Raw genomic sequence first — 20,769 nt, 5'->3', positions numbered from 1 at the left:
CTCCTACCAGTTCTTCAAAGAGATTGTATTAGATCACTTAGAAGCAACACTAAATTTAAGAGAATAGTTGAGCTCAGGATATGGCAATTCATTACAACTGTGCCAGAGGGTCATATATTCTTTTATTTGATCTAGTTACAAAATCCCTGGCCAAGGCTGAGTCATTAACAAAACCATCATCTTGTTAAACAAAGCCAATGACATTGCAGTCTTGTCCCATACCCCGATATCCAGTCATTCTCCTCAGGTTTACTTGTCTGGCAGCAGGAACACAGGTCAGCAAAAAATCCAAAAGGCACATACCCTTCTTCTCCACTCCTCGGTAGAAAGGAGATTGGGTCTAAGGTCACAGAAACTAGATTTAAATCTGGCTCTGCCACTTATTACCTTCGTAATGTTGGGCAAGTCATTTCCCCCTCTGAGTTTCAATTCCCGGAAGTGCAAAAGAAGGAGGTTTACTAGATGACCTCTGAGCTCCTTTCTGGTTCTACATCTATGAATATGATCTTCTATTCCTGGTTTCTACCTCCTTTCATAGCTAAGGACATCAGCCCAAAATGATTGATGATATGTTTCCCTAGTTCCTAGGATCATAGAATTTTAAAGTTGAAAGGGAATTAGAGATGATCTAATTTAACTGAAAAAACAATTGAAAAATCTGAACTTTCTCATTTTACACATAAGAATATTGAAAGCAGGAGATTTTAAATGACTTACCCAAGAAGTCAAGGTTTGAATTCAATGCTATAGTTACAATAAAAATTAATATCTATGGTTGTATTCACAGTAAGTCCAACTTTATAATATATACTTCGAAGACTAGAATTAGGAGAGAGAACCACTTCAAAAAATATTAACACTGAATTAAAAACACTGAGCACAAGAATTTTTTGAACTACTGATACCAATCTTGCACAAAAACTTCTTTAGTAAGGAAATTCACATTGATGACTCAAACTGGATCCTGGCTCAATGAGGTCTAAGTTCACCCGTACATACATACACACACACAAAAAAAAACCACCAAACAGTTATGACACTATCAGGACTACATCTAAACCATCATTTGTGTTTATCATAGTTCAACTCTAAACTCTATTGAACTGTAAATAAAATTCAGTAGCTGCTGCAGGAAAACAAAAAAGGGACATAACAAACCTTGTGAATAAGGCTTGCCATGGAGCAAATATTTTAGACACCACTTATTCTGATTTCAATATAAAGAGGCTGAAATATACACTTTGAAATAGGAACATATATGGGGCAGGTAGGTGGTGTAGTGGATAGAGCACCAGCCCTGGAGTCAGGAGGACCTGATTTCAAATCTGGCCTCAGACACATAACACTTACTAGCTGTGTGACCCTGGGCAAGTCATTTAACCCCATTGCCTAGCCAAAAAAACAAACAAAAAAAAAGAAATAGGAACATACACTTAAAGTAGTTTGAATGTTTGAAATCCTAGCTTTCTATGAAATCCTAATTCTCTTTTCATCTGGCACATTTCTTAATTCTTCCAAAGTAGTTGTCTGAGGATTCATGATACATGCTACCTACCTCCTGACAGAGAGGCCACGTGTGGCCTCGAGGCCACAAGTTCCCTACCCCTGGACTATACCTTATTTGTCCTCTATGAAGATTACTGCCCTCCCTAAAAGAAATGACTTCACTTTTTTTTTCACCCACAATCATTATTTCAATTTTTAAAATAGCTTTTTAATTGATTGGATTTTTTGTTTTCTGTTTTCTTTTCCCTTCTTGGGGGGGTATGTTATGTTTTTGTTAAGGAGCCAAAGCCCACTGTGATTGTTTTTTTAAGAGATTCTGATGGATGGTTTGGCCTTGAGCTCAGATTATTTCTAATTACAAAAGGCCCTGGAGTATAACTGGGAGAATGTTCCAAAACAGTTGCTTCAACTTGACATATCATTTGTTTCATCCACCAAGCTTTTCACCTGTAAAGTATTAACAGAACATTGCAAGGTAAGCCAAAGAACCACACTTACCAAGTGAACGTAAGGCACAAAATATCCGAAAAGTGCAAGTGGGATTCCAAAAGCCCAGACTGAATAACCTGTGACCTTGAAGATGGAGAAATTAAAAACTTTTCTGGAAAGACTAAACTTCCTCCTAGAAAAGAGAAAGATTTTTTTCTCTCCTTTCTTCCCATTGTCTTTATATTTGGCACCAGGATGATAGGGTTTGTAGGTAAAGCCAGCCAGAAACAGGACAAACATGAAGATACATAGGACTCTGAGTGTATCAAACAGTCCCAATTTATCAATCAGTACCCTTAAAAGTAAAGGGAGTAATATTGTGAAGACGCTGCTGCCAGCAGTGACGATGCCATTCACTAGTCCCAGGCGTTTCTTGAAATAATGTCCCAAAATGACCAACGATGGCTGGTATGCAAAGGAGCAGCCACAGGCAAATATAATTCCATATGTGAGATACAGAGGCTCGATGGAGCTGTATGGAAATGAAAGAAAAGGAAAATAATTTTTACTATTGATTATTGTAATGACTGAGATATGCCCATTTTAAAAGTAAATATAGATTTCCATTATATTGTTTCTTCAAAACTATTGATGCTAAAATCAGTGTATATTATCTACAAGTACTATTGCGGGGGGAGGAAGAAAAAAGAAAAGGATAGAGAAAAGAAAAGGGGGAGACAGGAAAGGAGAAGGAAAGAGAGCAAATGAAGGAAAGTCCACTATTCTTAGATACAGAATTTTACACTAAAAACACTTTAATTCGATCTAAATGGATATAAATGCCTCTTACCATGGGTGTGAAAATTTAAAACTAACAGTGATTCCATGAACTCAGGAAGACTACAGTATTTCACTTGGAATCACTGGGGTTCTTGGCAATTTGTAAATATAATAAAATGAGAAAGTGAAATCAGACTTAACAGAGCCAAGAGTGATGATTTGTTTTTCCAAATAAATTCAATGAAAACAAAGTAGATTTCTTTTATTAGAACACATTTTGAGGGAAAAGATTTCAACAATGATGTTAGTGCTACATATAACAAGCATCCACTGGATTAAAACAGTCTGTAAGACAGAGAGGTTCCCCCTATGCATCCAGAACATTAGCAAAAGGCTTTATTTTTTCTGACCTAAGCTCTATGGATCAAAGTTTGCTCTACTTTATGTTGCTGTTGGTTGTGCAAATAATACAACTGCACTAAGATAAAATATAATGCCCATTAATAGTTCTAGTTTATTAGCCCAGAGTCCATGAAAATCTTTTAAAGAATCATAAAGCATTCTGAATAACATCGACAGACTGGCCCAAGTAAGCATATATTTTATAAAAAGTAAAATGCTGTAAGATTTCTTGAATTCTTTGAAATAGAGGCCAAGAATAAAAGGAAACCAGTGAATATCATTTATTTAGACTTAATAAAAGTTCAGCTTAAAAGTAACAAAAGCAGAGTACATATCAGAAACTTAGAGGCTGAAGTTTATTCAATTCCACTCGATAAGCATTTACTGAATACCTATTATATGCAAGGCATTGTTAGGTGCAGTTCCTGGCAAAACAGAACGACTAGTAACAGTAATGGCAAAGTACTGGGATGATCACAAGGAACTCCAGAAGGATCACATAAAATTGAGTCATGTGGCTAACCCTTCCTTCCATGTCCATTCCCAAGTACTTTGAAGACCTGCTTCAAAACACTTGCTCCCACAAGCTTTTGTTAATATAGCTTATCCTACAATGGCCATTCCTTTACTCTATGTTACTTGTTCATTCAACAAATATTTACTGAGCAAACCATTCCTCCAGGGAATAAAAGAATTTTTTTTAAAAAAACACATTGCATGGCTTCAAGAAGTTAAAAATCTCATTGGTGAAATAAAACTAAGACAACTAGAAAGTAGTATTATGAGAATACCTCACTAATTTAGCATCAGTGAATAAACTATCCATGTAGGAAAAGTTCTCTAAATAACCAAGACTTGAGATTCTTAGGTGTTGATTTTTTCAAGTCATTTTAGCCATTTTGTCTAGAAATTTAAAAAGCATTTTAAAATGTTTTCTTAGCTTTCTTAAACAGAAACACACTGAACATAATATATATTTTCTGGGTCACTAAGGGTTATTATCATCATGAACATCAACTGTTTGCTGTTCTCTACTGTACCGTTACTGCTAAGCCTTCAGCTATACATCTCTAGCAGAGCCTTTCCCCACTGCCTCTTGTATTGTGAAGCTTACTGAATCAGGACTCATTTTTACACACAATTCTACATCAACAGCCTTTCAATAAAATGCATGGGCTTTGTGACAACCATTTTTCTTGTTGGGACTGGGAGCAGGAGACTGGGAGAGGAGAAACACATCAGGATCTGTAGGTGAATTCTGGATGGCTGCCACTGAAATTCAATAGCTAAATGAACTATAAAAATGGACGATAAAACTAAACACAATTATGTGGTATTTATTAACAACGACAGAAGTGTAGAGGAGAAAGAAATTTTTGTGGACTGGGTTAGTCCAGAAGGATAAACTAATATTCCCAGCAAGGGGAAGGACATTCAGCATACACAGTAAGGCAGCTAGGTGGCTCAATATATATAGCACCAAGCCTGAATTCAGGAAGGTCTGAGCTCAAATCTAGCCTCAGACACTTACTAGCTGTGTGACCCCAGTCACTTAACCCATGTCTGCCTCAGTTTACTCAGCTGTAAAAATGGGAATAATAAGAGGACCCACCTCACAAGATTGTTGTGAATATCAAGTGAGATAATAATTGTAGAACACTTAGCATAATGTCTGGTACATAGAAGGCTCTATATAAATCTTAGCTATTATTATTTAGCATTTACCAATATAATTTATGTGAAATTTCATGCAGTACTAATTTATGTTGATTTGGAACAATTTTCCAACCATACCATAAGTTGCTTGACTGCACAGATAATGATGCTGAACTGTTTTTCATTCTTACTCCTCTAAAGCCCTCAATATAGCTATACATGCTATATGCATTCAAATGCCTGGTGAATTGCAATTAATCTGAATTAAGGTCATCAAAAAGTAATGCAAATGGAAATCTGAAAGCTACTGGGAAAAAGATCAATGAACACATCTAATAGCATATAGTAGTAATAAAAATACAGTGCTGGACAAATACTAAGAATAAATTCACAAGGTAATGCCAACAGGGCAATTTTGTTACTTCCTTGTTAAATTTAACACTTTAAAAATAATGTAACAAGTTCTCAATTTCATATACTATCCTCTTTTTTTGTCCTTTGTATATCAAAATGTTTCTACTTGTTGATGAATGTTAGGTTTAAAAAAACTGTTAGAAAAGTGATATACTTGTACAATTATTTATCTCAGAGAACTGTTCAGAACTATATCCTATAACTCCATCTCTCCCCATATCTTATCCCTCCATTCTTAGGCCTTTCTGAGACTTCCAATTCCTCTACCCTACAGAATTCAGCCTATGAGCCCTGCTCCAGTTTCATTTTCCTCTCTTCCCAACCTCAGTCCTATAGTTAACGATACAATTTCACACTATCCTCTACTCTTGGATCTCTAGTTCCTACACCCTATTGTTACTCATCATTGGACAAAACCCTAAACCTGGATTACTGTCACCATTCACTTTTTTCACTCCTACTCCCTTGCTGCTGTACACAGGGTTAGAGAAAGTCATACACTGCACATGAGGGAGGGCACTAACAGTTGAAGAAGATCAAGAAAAGCTTAGTTCAGAAAGTGATTCTTGAATGAAGAAAGGTATTCTATGAGGTGGATGTAAGGAGAGAGTATATGCCTGGCATAATGGTGCTTTCTAGAAAAATAGGAAAATTTGGAATATCTAACTTCAACTAGGTCTTCACTGCAACAAAGGCAGTAGTACTAAAAGTAGTATTAACAAAGGCAATAACAATAACAAAAATAGCTAATATTTATATAGTACTTAGTATATGTCAGGCACTTTGCTAAGCTCTTTACAATTACTATATCATATGATCCTTGCAATAACCTTGTAGAATAGGTATTATCATTAACCCCATTTTTACAGCTGAGAAAATTGAGGCAGAAATAGGTTAAGTGACTTGCCCAGAGTCACATGTGCCCTACAAAAAGTAAAATGATAGTCCTTTTACTCTAAAATAATTGATTCCCTATCTTATTCCCAACAAACACTGTTCCAAACTTCCCTTTCCCTCATCAAGCCTCCCATACCTCCCATTTCCCCTGTCCTATTAGCAACTGAGGCCATTTGCCATGAGCTTTCTCTTTTCCCTTTCTCTTCATTTCAAAGCCCCCTGACATCATCCTCCATTCTCTCTTCCTTTCCTCTAGTCTCTAACAACATGGTAGCCTTTCTCCTTGCCAAAGCCACCCCTTCTATATGTGCCCTTCATCCTATCCCAGTTTGTCTTCATTTAACAGACTGCTCCCTCAAGTATCATCCCCTTTCTAAAATCTTCAATCTCTTCCTTTCTACTGGTTCCTTTTCTACTGCCTTCAAACATGCCCAAGTCCTCTCTATTCTTAAAATACTTTCACTAGACCTTACCAATCTCTCACGCTATCATCCTATATCTTTCCTCCCTTTGTCAGTCAAACTTTTAGAGAAAGGTGTCTACCCTCTTTGCTTCCACTTGTATCACTCCAACACTTTACAATCTAACTTCTGACATTACTCAGCTGAAACTACTCTCTCCAAAGTAAAGAAGAATATCTTAATTAACAAATCTGGTAGGCTAATTTTTTCTCACTCTAAATCCTTCTTTACCATTCTGCTGCACTTGACACTTTTGACCATCCTTTCCTCCTGGATACTTTCTTTAGGATTTTGTGACATTACTGTCTTCTGGTGTTCCTCCTCATCTGACCAGCCAATCTCCTTTGATAGCTCAACAACGTGATAATACTCTTCATAATTGTGGTTATTCCCAAACATTTTGTCCTAGTGTTCTCTTGTTGACCTAATTAGCTCCCATGTGTTTAATTATAATCTTTATGCAGATGACTCACAGATCTATATATCCAGCCCCAGCCTTCATCCTGAGCTTCAGTCCCACATCATCAATTGCCCATTAGTCATTTCAAACTGGATGTCTCAGAAACATCTTAAACTCAGCACGTCCAAAACAGAACTCATTATATTTCTCCCTAAAAAATCCATCCTTCCAAATTTTCCTATTTCTGTAGAAATGCCAGGCATGTACTCTCTTCTTAATTCACCTTACAGAATCTCATTCAAGAATCACTTTCTATACTAAGCCTTTCTTGATCTTCCTCAACTGCTAGTGCCCTCCTTCATTAACTACTTTGTATTTATTTTGAATTTATTCCATATATAATTACATACTTACATGTTGTCTCCTCTAACAGAATGTAAGCTCCTCAAGAGCACGGATCATTTCATTTTTTCATTTTGTTTTGTTTTTACATCCCCAGGACCCAGAATAGTACCTGGCACATACAGTGCAGTAAACACTTAATAAATGCTATAAGATGATAAATTGTTACCTAGTGACATCCTCCTCATCTTGAATGTGAACAATACACTTTAAAAATAGAAGAAATACGACCTTCTTTGGTACAAAGAAACATCTGTTTAGATGTTTAGAACATTCCTTGAGAGTAGAAATTACTTCATTTTTTTTATTTTGGGGCACCCAGCACAGTGCCTGGCACATCATAAGTGCTTAATAAATGAATGCTTAATTGAATCTTAGGAATCTTGTTAGAACTGATGAATTTGAAAGAAAGATGCTGTCTAAATCCAAGATACTTGGTATTATTCTATTTCTCAGACATATCTTTTGATTTAATGCCATAAAAACATTACAGGTATTTGCCTACATACATTATAAAATAATCTACTACTCACATTATTAACCTTTACATATCCCCTCAGTTTTCTCCCAATGATTTAAATTCATTCATCCCTTCCCAGAATCAGAACTAGGTAGGGAAATGCAACGCAAGCAGACAGGCAGTCACCAAGGGTACAACACACAGCAGGGTGCAACACTTTTTAATATTACTTTTTGTAAATGTACATATTTCAAATTCCAAAAAGAATTCTACTCTCCATGATACACAGGGATTTTCTACTAAGTCAAATCACCTGGACAGCTCAAAGCCTCTAGGGAAAAATAATACACAGAGGTTTTAATTTTAAAACCTGGCCAACGGCATACATATGCCTTGTCTCAGCTCTGGATCTTCCTCATAGGTCTTTTCCAACCTTTAATAATTTTTGTGGCTCTCCTCTGAAATCTTTCCAAGTTTTCTTTTTTTTTTACTATTACTTAAGAAAATTTTTACTAAGGCATTGATATTTGGGCAAAGTTATTACAATGGGTGTGAAAGGCAGACAGACATACTGTTACAGGCTATAGAAAAGCAAAAAAGATTTATATAATTAAAATATTAAACCAGCCTCTGGAATTTAGGTGAATGACTAACAAATACATAAGAGAAATTAAATCTGGAAGATTAGATCCAGTATTAGCACCTACAATATCACTGGAAGTAGAGCTTTAATTCTTTCATTCTTTTCTAGTAAATCTCGTAGCTCTTTCCAAAGAACAATGCTCTCAAACCATAATGATTAACTTAATTTCAAGGTCTTGGAAAACACTCTCATGAAGAATGTAGGTAAAAGAAAAATAAATATTAACTTAAGATTTTTGGAAGTTTTACTCAGGAAACATTCATTTTATTTTACCTGGACTAATTACAAGATCTATGTGCATCCTAAATACGGAATTCAAGAAAGGTTTATGATTCATAAGATTTACCAGTGGAAATAGTTAAAAATGAGCACATACAGTATTATTCCTACCAAATTATCTTCCCCATAAGTTATATTTATAATAAAGCCATAAGGAAAATGTTCATTACGCTTGCTTATTACACATTAAGGGGCAGAGCAAGGATGTCTATAGGTCTGATGGCTTAGCATCCATTTTATTATGCTTATATACTTTTAATAAAACAAGCAACACATACTACATCCTCCCAACATTCATGGCAATGCAGTAATGATATAAGATCCTCCAAGGAGAATCAAGGTAACTGGAAATCACATGAAATACTAGTTGACTTAGGATGAAATGCTACATTAAAAACAAATATCATTATACATTATCATTCCAATTTGCTTCAGTATGAGAAACTAACAGTAGAAACAGATCTGGCAATCCTGTGAATTCCTTGAGATCTGGGAGATATGTCAGCAGGCCACAGTCATAGCTTACCCCTCATCAAAAAAGCATGCCTGGAAAAAAAGGCTTTCTTCAATTCAAGGGAAATTAAACCAAATCTGGATATGACTTGCTGAAATCAAAAGATGACAGCATAAATATTGATCAGAACTAATAGTCCTGGTGCCAGACAAGAAATGGATTTTGGATTGGGCTGATTTACCACAGCTCATTTTATTAAATTGTTTTGAATTTAAAAAATGAAATGCTTCGTTATATTTTCTCAGAAATAACTACAAAGATTACAAAGTTCTACACAGTTTAAAGACACAAAGTGGATACTGAATGAGTAGATGGCACCCAAGAGCAGAATTTTAGAAAGTTAGTCCTTGGAGTAGAATGGCACCATGGCTCTTCCAGCAGATACAAAGGAATGAAGCTGGAAGAGCAGATGGGGACACTCTGCAGTTGGCCAGTGAACAGAAGAGAGTCTGAGATGGACTCTTAGACTCCATGGTTTATCTTCCACTGCTCATGCCTCCATCTTCATAAATGGTCATCCCAATAACACAAAGTCCTCTCTCAAATGGGTCTGTCAGAAGGATGCCCTGCTGAGAGTAAATCTTTTCATTCTGTTCCTGAATATATTTGGTGATTTTCTTCAGAACCTTCTCATAATATGTTTCCATGCACAAAAAGACAGTATATGATGTCTAACAAGCTATACAGCCTTCAAGGTAAGATTGGCTCCCAAGCTTTTCTGCTTCTGCAAAAAGGTTATTTAGAGCATGAACTGTTTCTTCAAACCGCTGCCAGTCAATCAATCTGGTTCTCCAACACAGTGGGGTACTTGGTCTAGAATGGCAAAGGGTGTCACTGCTGTAGTCTCACTGGATGAAGACCTTGCCAGACATTGGTGCCTGCTGTGGTCTTCTGAAGGGGGGCAGCCCAGGCCAGGCCACTCTGCGCCTCCTCCCTATCCCTCCAGCAGCTATCATGCGGTCCCAAGTTTTCTACATTCTTCAGTTGTGTAGCTCAGAACTGGACTCAATATTCTAGTAAAAGGGATCCAATCTAAATAAATTGGCTTTGTCTCCTCTGATTGTAGATTCAGTTACTAGTAATTTCCCTTAAATCAAATTTCATAGTATTATTAACTTTGCTGGCTCATTTAAAATGTACCAGTTACCCAGCATTGTTTCATACATGGAAATTTATACTTTTTCCTCCATTATTTTCATACTTCAAGGATCCATCATTTCATTGGTGTGGATTCTCCATCTAATAATATAGAGTACACTCTTGTTACATACCTTAGTAGACAATCTTCATGTATAGCTGTGGATGAAAAAGTTCATCATCATGTAGCTAACCTGGTAATAAGCCAATAAAAAACTTTTCTCTACTGGATCCTGAATGACTAATGCAACAGTCCATCACTCAAAGCCTTTCCAAATGTACAAGTCCCGCCAGAGCTTATGCTCTGCTGATACTGCCTTTGAGAACTCAGAACCATTGTCGTGCCTCTCTGAGGCAGTATCATTATTATTAGATGAAACCTTCAATTAAAAAAAAATAACCTTTATGGGGAAAAAAGCATCACTACAAAGAAATGGGAAGACTGCCTTGTGTTTCTTGGATTTGTTTCAACATAGTGCTCCTTTAAAAAAAAAAAAGACACTGCTGACTGATTCTGCCTGGACATTTTTTTCTGTACTAATTTTTTTTTTTTTTACTTCTTAGCAGGAATAGTTTGTGTTTATTCATATTGAGCTTAATTCCAGGTTGTTTCTGCTCATTTCTTCAATGTACCCATTGACCATTCCAAATTCCAACCCCTTCATCCAAGGTACAATGTCATTCCACCTGGGGTTGGAGTAACTAATAAACTTCAACATGCTTTCTATACCATTGATGAAAATAATAAATAATTTATGAGCCTGATGAGCAGACTCTTAATAATGATACTTGCTTTGTCACTCCCTAAAATGACTAATAGCCCAATTATAGCAGCAGTTTCCCAAGTACACTCTCCAGTTTATGATAGTAAGAATTCAAAGAACCACTGCCTTAAATTGCTACTTTTAGAAAAAAAGCTTGGTATCCACCCACCTTTCATTATTTGCTTCACCCAATTCTAACTGTGATTTGAATCAGAAAAGCAAAGTAAAAATAGGCTTTTACTGCCATCTGTGAACATTTATGGATATACTCATTGCAAGGAAAAAAATTCAAATCCCCAAAAGAACTCTGATCTGAGGGTACCAAGGAAGAAATTAGCTACTTTAGGATATCAAACAGTTCTTGACAATCAAATATGAGGAAACAGAATCCTTACCTTACAAAAGAACTAAACATAAGTCCAATGAGCCCTACAGCAGCCCCAGCAACAGCTGTTTGGCGACATCCAAATATATCTGTGAATACACTCACTATAGGACAGCAGAAAAAGATCATCCCCATGGACAAAGAACTCACCCAAGCTGTAAAAGAGAGGAAAAAAGAAGGTAATAAAATAGATGAATGGTATTTACCAATATTTCAACATATGTAGTAAAATAATAATATGGAAAATTCTTTCTAGTTCAGCCTGATTAGAAGGCAGACTAAACTGAGTAAAAGTCTAAATCACAGATAACAAAGTATGACCTAATAGTAAAATAGTTACAGAAATGTTTTATTGTTCTCCTATCAACCATCTGTATCTATAAATGTGGGCTTCTAAAATGGAAAGTTTATTGTCTTGTGTAGGTTAAGCATTTTCTCTGTAATCTTAACACTATTAATCTATATTGTCTTTGATAGTCAGAGCCCTTATCTGGAGTTTTCACACACAAGACAAGCAACAGAAAAGACATTTATTTAAGGGGAATAAGGAAGAGACACTGGCTTAAGTAGGGTAGAGAAGACAGATTCTCAAACACTTAGAAGGCTACTGTAAAGATAGCCATTGGGGTAGAATGCAAAGCTGAGGTATAGGGAAGACAGCAGAGTGGCTAACCACAGCCTGCCATCTGGCAGGTTCCTATTTTAATTAATTGCTAAGCTCAATAGTTTTTATACTACTGAAAGATTACAAGTGCTCTAAGTACCCTCTAAATTTGGCACCCTGAAACAAAGTCAAAGTTGCCCCCCTCCATAACTGTTGATAGCAAATACTAATCTGGGCAAACCAGAACAAAATAAACAAAAAAAAGGAAATCAAACCCAGGGTAATTGGTGGGAAAGGGATATCACTGGCTGTCAAGTGTAAATTTTATTCTGAGAATCTAAGAATTGAGCCTAGATGAACTCAGTTTCTTCATTTTGTAAAGTAAAGAGGTTGGATTAAGTGATTTCTCAGATCTGTTCAAGTCCTGAATCCTATGAGTATGACACTAACAAAAGATTTGTTTAGTAATGCTAAATTTTTGCCCATATCCTTGCTATACAATAAAAAATTCCCAATTAATAGAACCAAACTAACGGGATTTAGCATGTTCCTAATATTTTATGTTTTTCCAAGTAATTTTAATATCTTCTTAAACTATACATTTATTCAATCAATCACACTTTAAATTTCATTTCTCCCCCATCAGAAGGAAAAAAAGTGAAGGGCAGCTACAATCTGAAAGGGCAGACAGCAATGAAGGTACAGAATATGAACATGTCAGCTCCAGTACACTGGCCTCACTCCTCTTCCTTAACTGCTGTGATAAGAAGACAGTGAGGTAGGAGAGATCAGAGGAACTAAGGCAGCTTCATCCCCAGGCCAAGATTCTCTCTGGATAATTCTAATTTAAGAGGGATATGGGAAAAAAAAAACCTATATCCTTGAAAATGTTAGATGTCACATTCAGATTTCATTAATGTTAATTTATAACAAGTGGATATTCACTCTAAGGAGACTGGAACTTAAAATATAAGTATTTCTTTATGTAAGATGTAGGAGATGTGATGTTAGAATTAAGTGGCACACCGAAATTTGTCAGTGGGATGTTAGGTTATTCAAAAATGCCATGCTACTTTGGGGTGGGGAACCTCCCACACAAATCTTAATAAATCACTCTTTTTTTTTTCCATTTACTGCTATGCAAGAAGAATTAAGGTTTGTATGCTCTGCAGTTAGCAATAATTATTTGCAATCAGGGAATTTAAATCTGACAGAGATTAACAGGAAGTTCTCAGTTGACTAATAATCTGCCAATATAAGCCAAAAACTCCAAAAAACCCTCAAAAAAGCAAAAAACAAAACCAAGAGAGCAATGGTGACCCTCAGCTCTGCTCCCTGACCCCAAAATAAACACACATCAAAGTCACAAATCTGACATAGCTTTTAACACTCCTTTATTCCTTTTGTGAAGGATTCTAATTTATTGCACAAATAAGCCCTGGCTCCTACTTGGTAAGAATCTTGCCTAAATTTAAACTTCAACTCCTAGAGCCCTGTGCCACTTTGCAGAATAATCAACAAAAAGTCCCAGAGGTGATATAGCAACAAGGTTTTTGTTTGTTTGTTTGTTTTTAACCAAATCAGAGTTAGTATTGTAAAATTAATTTTGCACTTTAAATTGTAATGACTAGGCTTCATCTTTCTATATGCTCACTCAATCTTCTTTTTTATCTGTTCCCAAGGTTCTGAGCTTTGCTATCATCTTTGACTCTTCCTGCCAACTCTCCTTTTAGAATATTTCTTAGACTCATTTCATTCCTACTATACAGCCTGCAAGTCTCCATGACTTCAATTTCTATTTCTCTCTTCCATCTTCCACATCTGGCAGACTAAGTGCCCTCCAACACTTCCTTCATGATGACATTCCCATGTTTTAAAAATTATAGTGGCCCTCTTTGCTTAATTCCTTAGTATGACTTCAACTGGCCTTCCTGATTACCAGGACAATTTTCTTTTTTTTTTTTTAACCAGGACAATTTTCTATCCTATAGCATGCTGCCTTTCAGACAAAACAAAAGCTGTATTGTGAGGATCTAACTTCAGAACAGAGTTTCTGAACAAATTTTCCCTTATAGGACCCTGCTCAAATCCTTCCTGAGTTTATCCCAAGCAGGGAATCTGCTGCAAGATTTATCTCTGCTTCGAGCAATCCAGGTGGCAAATTTGGATTTCAAAGGACTCTTTATGCATACAAAACAAATAAAGGGAGTTGACACTCTAAGCAGTAATTAAGCAGATTAGCTGTTACCAATAACGAGTAGTGATATCAAAGTACTTAAATGAGGCCTGCTCCTTTCCACAAATTTGAAAGTCAGATTTGCTGTGGACAATTAATGGAGAATTAATTACAATTCTTTTTGCCTTTTTTTCACTTTTATCTACTACAAGTCCCAGATATCTTTGCACTGTAACATCTGTAAAGTTTTGTTGCATTATCTTTAGCTGAGAGGAATAGTAGATCATAAAACCAGGACTGAAGTGCCTAAAACTTGCTTAGGAACATCCCAGTAACTACTGGGTTCTCATTCTGGTGCCCAACTAACATCTATTAAGATAGGTAAGTTTTGCCATCATTGTGTTCCAAAACCAGTGGTTTAATTTACAGGATGACTCAGTCCCCAAGATTGTTAGTACATCAAAATAGTCTATTTGGAGCCTGGCGTATGCAATCATTGTTAGACAGTACAGCAAAGTCAATTAGACACTCCACATAAGTACCAGGACAAAACGCATAAGATGGAGATAAGGCCACCCAAATTTTGTCATGGGGGAGGAGGGAGAAGTGTTTCCTTCTTTGGTGCAAAGTTACTAATTCTTTAAGTTCACAATTGTGTGAGGAAAGGTCATCTCTAATGAGTTAACCTCTTAAACAGTGCTTCATGATCCTTTGAAGGCCATTCTCTGATTTGTTTGTCAAGGCTATGCTAATAACATTTTACAGGAGCTAAGGTCTTGTTATTCAAAAAGAAATGCAAAACAGATAAAAAAAAATATAGGAAATGTTTCAAAAGTCTCTCCCCTTCAATTGCAGCTTATTTTTTCATAAAGATTCCTTTAAAATGCTGCAAAATCAGAATCATCACCTCTCACATACTCAGGACCCAAAATGTATTATCAGTTACTGTAGGAACAATTACACTTTTAAAATCTTCAAATAAAGAGAAGCCACCCACTGTGCCCAGTACTCTGCTCTGCATACAATAGATCCTGAACATGTACTGCTGACAGCTAAGAAATGCTTATCTTTTTGGCTAAAAGACCAGAAGTGCCGCCAACCTATGTTCCCATTTCAGTTTACCACTCAGGTAAACCATAGTTATGACTTACTGCACACGAAAATAGTTTCAACCCCATGGGTTCAGAGTGCCAATAAACCTGTTGTTTTTTTCAAACTGCCAACGTGGGAAGAAAAGAATAGTGAGTAACCTGGTTAACATATGAAGACTTCTATTCATGATCTCTTCCCAAGGTCTCCCCATACTGTATGACATCAGTTTTATCTCAACAGTAACATTTCTAAGGATCAGTCAGCTATTTTGCCTCAGGAAGCTGCACATATGGGAGGATTAAATAAATCCCTCCAGAATGCCAGGGTTGTCATTTCAAAGAGCTTGAAAGGTATACTAAGAACACACACACACGCACACACGCGCACACACACACACCAGTAATGACAGAGTTTCATTAGGACTGCAGCATTGCTTTAGAAACGGGGTGGTAGCAGTGGTGGCTTCCCCTTCTTATGGATGGCAATATTAAAGCTTTGGGTGAAAACCGTCAACAAGTCACACCTATCTCAATTGCTGAGTCTGCTAGTTTCACGTTTACAATTGCCAAAGAAAACAAATGAGGGTGATATGATTTTTCTTTGCTTCTAACCTCCCATTCACAACAGAGCCTCTAATGGAAAGCTGCTTTGCTCTCCACATTTATTAATATTCACACGAAAATAAACCAAAACCAGACGTTTTCTAACCTCTCCTCCATCCAACCCAGACATAGGAAAAACACATGATACAGAAGTGGTATTTATATCAGGTGGAGAATTCAGTTAGCAGGGAAACCTTTATACTAAAATTATATAAAGAAGGCAAAAGAAAATACTTTCCAAATATTACTCTTTTTTGGTTAACATTTCTCTATTTAGAAGTGGTCTGACTTAAGGGAAAAACATCAAAAAGGAGGAAAAAAAACATTTCATTTGTATTTAAATATTGGAAAAAACCATTTTCTGCCTTCAAATAAAGGGATCAGTTGTTTGTTTGTGGGTTTTGTTGTTGTTGTTGTTGTTTTTAATGGCAAAAGTCAATGAAAAAATTTTTAATTTCACGTAGGGGATTCCCCTTTCCAAAACATCTTTACCAAACACCCATGGTGTTGTCTGTCCTCTTTTAGAACTACTTTATTCTCCCTGATTAATATGACTCGTACAAAGACCACTGCCTCTGAGATCAGAGGAGGTGGGTTCAAATCTTAACCTCTAATGCTTACTTATCTATGTGTTCTTAGGCAAATCATTTTGCCTCCTTAGGCCTTTAGATTCCTCATCTGCAAAACAAGGTGGCTGAAGTAGATGGCCTCCCAGATCCCTTCCAGCCACAGATTTATGATACTGAAATAAGAATGATCAGGATGGGCAAAGATGAGCTTGTATAAACATATAATTGCATAATGAGTTTGGAGAACAAGGAGATGTCCAATTTGGCTGGAATGTAGTGGATGAAGGGAAGCAACAAGAAATTACTGTAAAGGTAAGTGGGAGCCAGATAGAGAGGGCCTTGAATGCCAGGCTAAGGAGTTTGTATTCTATCACAGAGGAAATAGGAAGCCACTAGAGGTTTTTGAGTAGTGAAGTAAAATGGTCAGACCTGTCCATTTTTTTGGTTGTGCAATTAGTGCAAGACTTAAAACTAGGAATGGAGCTGAAAGGGCAAGAGAGAGTAAGTTGTATCTAAAGTAAAAGCAAGCAAAACCAATGATCACAAAGTTCTAAGTGATGAAGTCTGGGATTTAGGATGCAATAGTTTAATACAGGAGTAAGCAAAAGGACATTGAACTTGACAGAGTTCTCAATTCACTAACCACAGTTACTGGGGTGGGGGAGACTGGGGATGTATGTTTTTATGCTGTATAGGTCCAGCCTTCTACCTTCTCTACCATTTAACTTTTTGTGAAAAGTGTACCACCAGCAACTATCATGTGGAAGAGGGAGGAGATAGCATAAAGACACTAATTGTTAAAGCTAAAAGAGGGCTTAGGGACAACCTGCTCCAAATCCCTTCTATTACATATGAGAAAACTTAGGCACAGGGAGGTTAATTAAGTGATTTGTCCAAAGTCACAAATTAGCTCTTGGAGAGAGATGAGATTCAACCCTAAATCCAATGTTCTGTCCCTTATACAACACTCTTTCCCACCATGTTATATAGTTCCAGAGGGCAGAACTGGAACCAATAGGTAGAAGTTATAGGACAGCAGATTTCAACACAATATCAAAAATTTGTTGTTTAACAAGACAATGTTTCACAAGACCATAAGCTCCTTGAGGGAAAGGACTGTCTTAAATACCTCTGTATTCCCTACTATGAAAGTGACACAGCATCTTACAATCAATATGGCAAAACTGATTTACTGAAGTTAGGCAATCAGTAGGCATTTGCTGAATGAATAAATGAATGAATAATATAAAGTCTTGGATGACAAAGTAATGAATTATCTGTAATTGGAGTAATTTAAGCAGAGGCTGGCAGAGATATGGTAGGGTTTCCTGTCCTATAGATGTCTTCTAGGATCCCTTCCCAGATAAATACTCCAAGATATAGTAGCATGTTATAAATTTTTACCCCAGTTCTGCCACTAACAAGCTATAAAACTTCAAATTTAACCTGTATCTCATCTGTATAATAAGGACACTAATACCTGTTCTACCTACTTCATAGGTGTTTTAATGAACAAATGAGAAAATGGATGACAATAATAATAACAAAAACAGCTAATATTTACATGGTACTTACAAAATGCTTTACAAATATTATCTCATTTGACCCTCACGATAACTTGAGGAAGCAGGTTCTATTATTATTCCCATTTTACAGATGAGAAAATTGAGGCAGTTAGATATTAAGGGACTTACCCAAGGACACACAATTAGTATCTGAGGTAGGATTTCAACTCAGGTCTGCTTTGACTCCAGCTCTAGCATTCTATCCACTGTACTATCTAGCTATCTCAATACATTTTCACAATGTATGTGAATGTTTTCTTTTGGATTTCAAGGGAAAATAAAAACACCTTGAAGTCTATTTTCCTGTATGCATTTGAGCATAACAGAAAGAAAAAAGAAAAGGAAGGAAAGAAGGAAAGAAGGAAGGAAGAAGGAAAGAAGGAAGAAAAAAAAAGATATCCATCTTCATACCATTTCAAAGATTAAATCAAAAATGTGTTGGCCTAAGAACAAAAAGTGCATAATACTACACAATTCTAAGAGATTAAAAACTTAAAAGACAGTCAATATTAAATCGATGTTGGACAACTTAATCCAGCCACATTTTAATCTTTTGATCACATTCTTTATGTTATTTAAGGCAACTCTTTATCAAATGCCTCAAAAAAGAAAAATAAATCTCTGTTGGGTTTCTTGATAAATTTTTAGAGAACATTTCAGTTTTAACTACTCAGGAAATCTAACGGTCAACAAGACTTTATTAAGTAACTACTGTCTCTGGACTATTTCACTTGGAGGCAGGAAGGGCTAGTAGTGAATATCAAAGAAGTCTGCATTATCAGTCAATAAATATTTTTCAAGCATTTACTGTTTGCCAGGGCCTGGGAATACAAAAGAGGTCAAAGACTGAGGCTGCTTAATAAGAAGTTCACAGTCTAATGGAGGAAACAACATGCAAACAACTAAGTAAAAGCAAGCTTTACACAGGATAAATCGGAGATAATCAATAGAGGTAAGGCACTAGAATTTCCTTCTCCAGCTCATTTTACAGATGAGAAAACTGAGGCACAGAGCTAGTAAGTCTGAGCCCGGATTTGAATTCAGGTCTTCCCAACTCCAGGCCAGGTGCTCTATTCACTATGACATCTAGCTGCCCAGTTTGATGTATTAATAGGCCCTAATTGGACACCAGCCTAAATTGGTCTCACATAAAACTATGTTTTTCTGCCTAATCTGATACTACTCCTTTTCACTTACCCGATGTCCAGCCCAAACTGGACTAATTACCTTTTTTCGAAGCATACTAAATACTCTCGGCTCCTTTGGCTTCTCCTAGTCAAATTCCATCCCCAACTCACTCACTTGCATTTCTACCTTTTGAAATCTTGCCCAAGATCCAATCAATCAATAAAACATTTATTAAGCACCAAATATCTGCCAGGCATTTGCTAAACATTGGACACTGGGCTTCTCTCTATTCTCCCAGTTGGAAGTGATTTCTCCAACTTCTGAATTTTCACAGTATGATTTCTATAGGTCCTTTTATAGCTGTGCAACATTCTACCTTTTATTAATGAAGAAGATCACATTCTAAAAGGGGAGACAACACATAAATAACTCAATACATACAAGATATATTTCCTTTCTCTCTTTTTCCAGCACAGAGCTCTGAACATAGGAGGCATCAATACAAAGGATCAAAAGATCATGGAATTGAGAGTGGAAAGAGACTTTAGAAGTCTTCTAAGTCTGGTCCTGCCTCCTTGCTTTTCAGAAGAAGAAATGGTGAAGGAATAAAGGGAGAAACCATTGGAATAAGAATAGAAAAGTCAATAAATGCACATTCTATCAATTTACCCATTGTTATTTGACCTATATGCTGATATTCTGTGCGTAAAAGTTCTAGGAGAAAGTTATTTCCTTTTAAATGCTACTTTGAAAGCTTTTGTTGAAAACAGAAAGCATTTAGTTATGCATGTTACTATTTATCTGTCAGTAGATCAGGTGACCTCTCATTTTCATCCTTGGAGGCCATAACCATCTATAGTTTAAGGTCTTAGAGAATTGCCTGAGGCTTAGAACTTGCTTGTCATCACACTACTTGTAATGTCAGAAGTGAGATTTCTACCAAGGTCTTCTGACTCTTATGTCCATCACTGTATCTACTACACCTTGCTCACTTCAAAGGCCCTTGCATATGGTAGTATAGCTAGATCCTGCTAGACCTGCTCCCCACAGCAATACCTAGAAATTGCAACAGTCAATTAATCAATGCTTATTGAATTGAATTGCTTCTTTGTGGCTCCACATAGGACTAATCTATTCTTAAGTAAAATATTAAAAGATGTTTTGGCATAATGTATAGAGTACCAGGCTTGTTGTCAGAAGATCTGGATGTAAATCCTTCTCTGTCACTGGCTCTTCACCCTTGTCAGATCACTTGACTATGATGTGCCTTAGGCAACTCCCTAACATTTATCTTGTTGTTGTTGGGGTTTTGTTTTTGTTTTTGTTTTTTTAAAGAAGACTGGTGACATAAAGAGGTGAGGTCTTGACTTGTTCCTGAAGTACTATGTCAAAGAATGATGGAGGAATTTCTGAAATTATACATCCTTTAGAGATTCATATGAACTTTTATTACCTGCAGAAGCTAAACTGTTTCCCAGGGGAAAATAATCTGATTTCATAATGA

General features: G+C 36.4%; 1 protein-coding gene and 1 pseudogene across 1 annotated transcript in view; both read right to left on the bottom strand.

Annotated features, from left to right (window-relative positions):
• Positions 1–20,769, bottom strand: part of SLC16A10 (solute carrier family 16 member 10) — a 141,397-nt gene that overhangs the window by 52,022 nt on the left and 68,606 nt on the right. Inside the window, exons 2-3 of the mRNA XM_027854756.1 lie at positions 11,540–11,684; positions 2,005–2,467 (exon numbers count right to left, since the gene is read on the bottom strand). Of these exons, the coding sequence (XP_027710557.1) occupies positions 2,005–2,467; positions 11,540–11,684 (608 nt within the window). The remainder of the gene's footprint in view (positions 1–2,004; positions 2,468–11,539; positions 11,685–20,769) is intronic.
• LOC114037154 lies at positions 9,720–10,199 on the bottom strand (annotated as a pseudogene).

This window comes from Vombatus ursinus, unplaced genomic scaffold (genome assembly GCF_900497805.2).
Source record: "Vombatus ursinus unplaced genomic scaffold, bare-nosed wombat genome assembly UNPS02000582.1, whole genome shotgun sequence".
Classification (NCBI taxonomy): Eukaryota; Metazoa; Chordata; class Mammalia; order Diprotodontia; family Vombatidae; genus Vombatus; species Vombatus ursinus.
The sequence above is the reverse complement of the archived record's forward strand: the minus strand, read 5'-3'. Positions and strand labels throughout refer to the sequence as shown.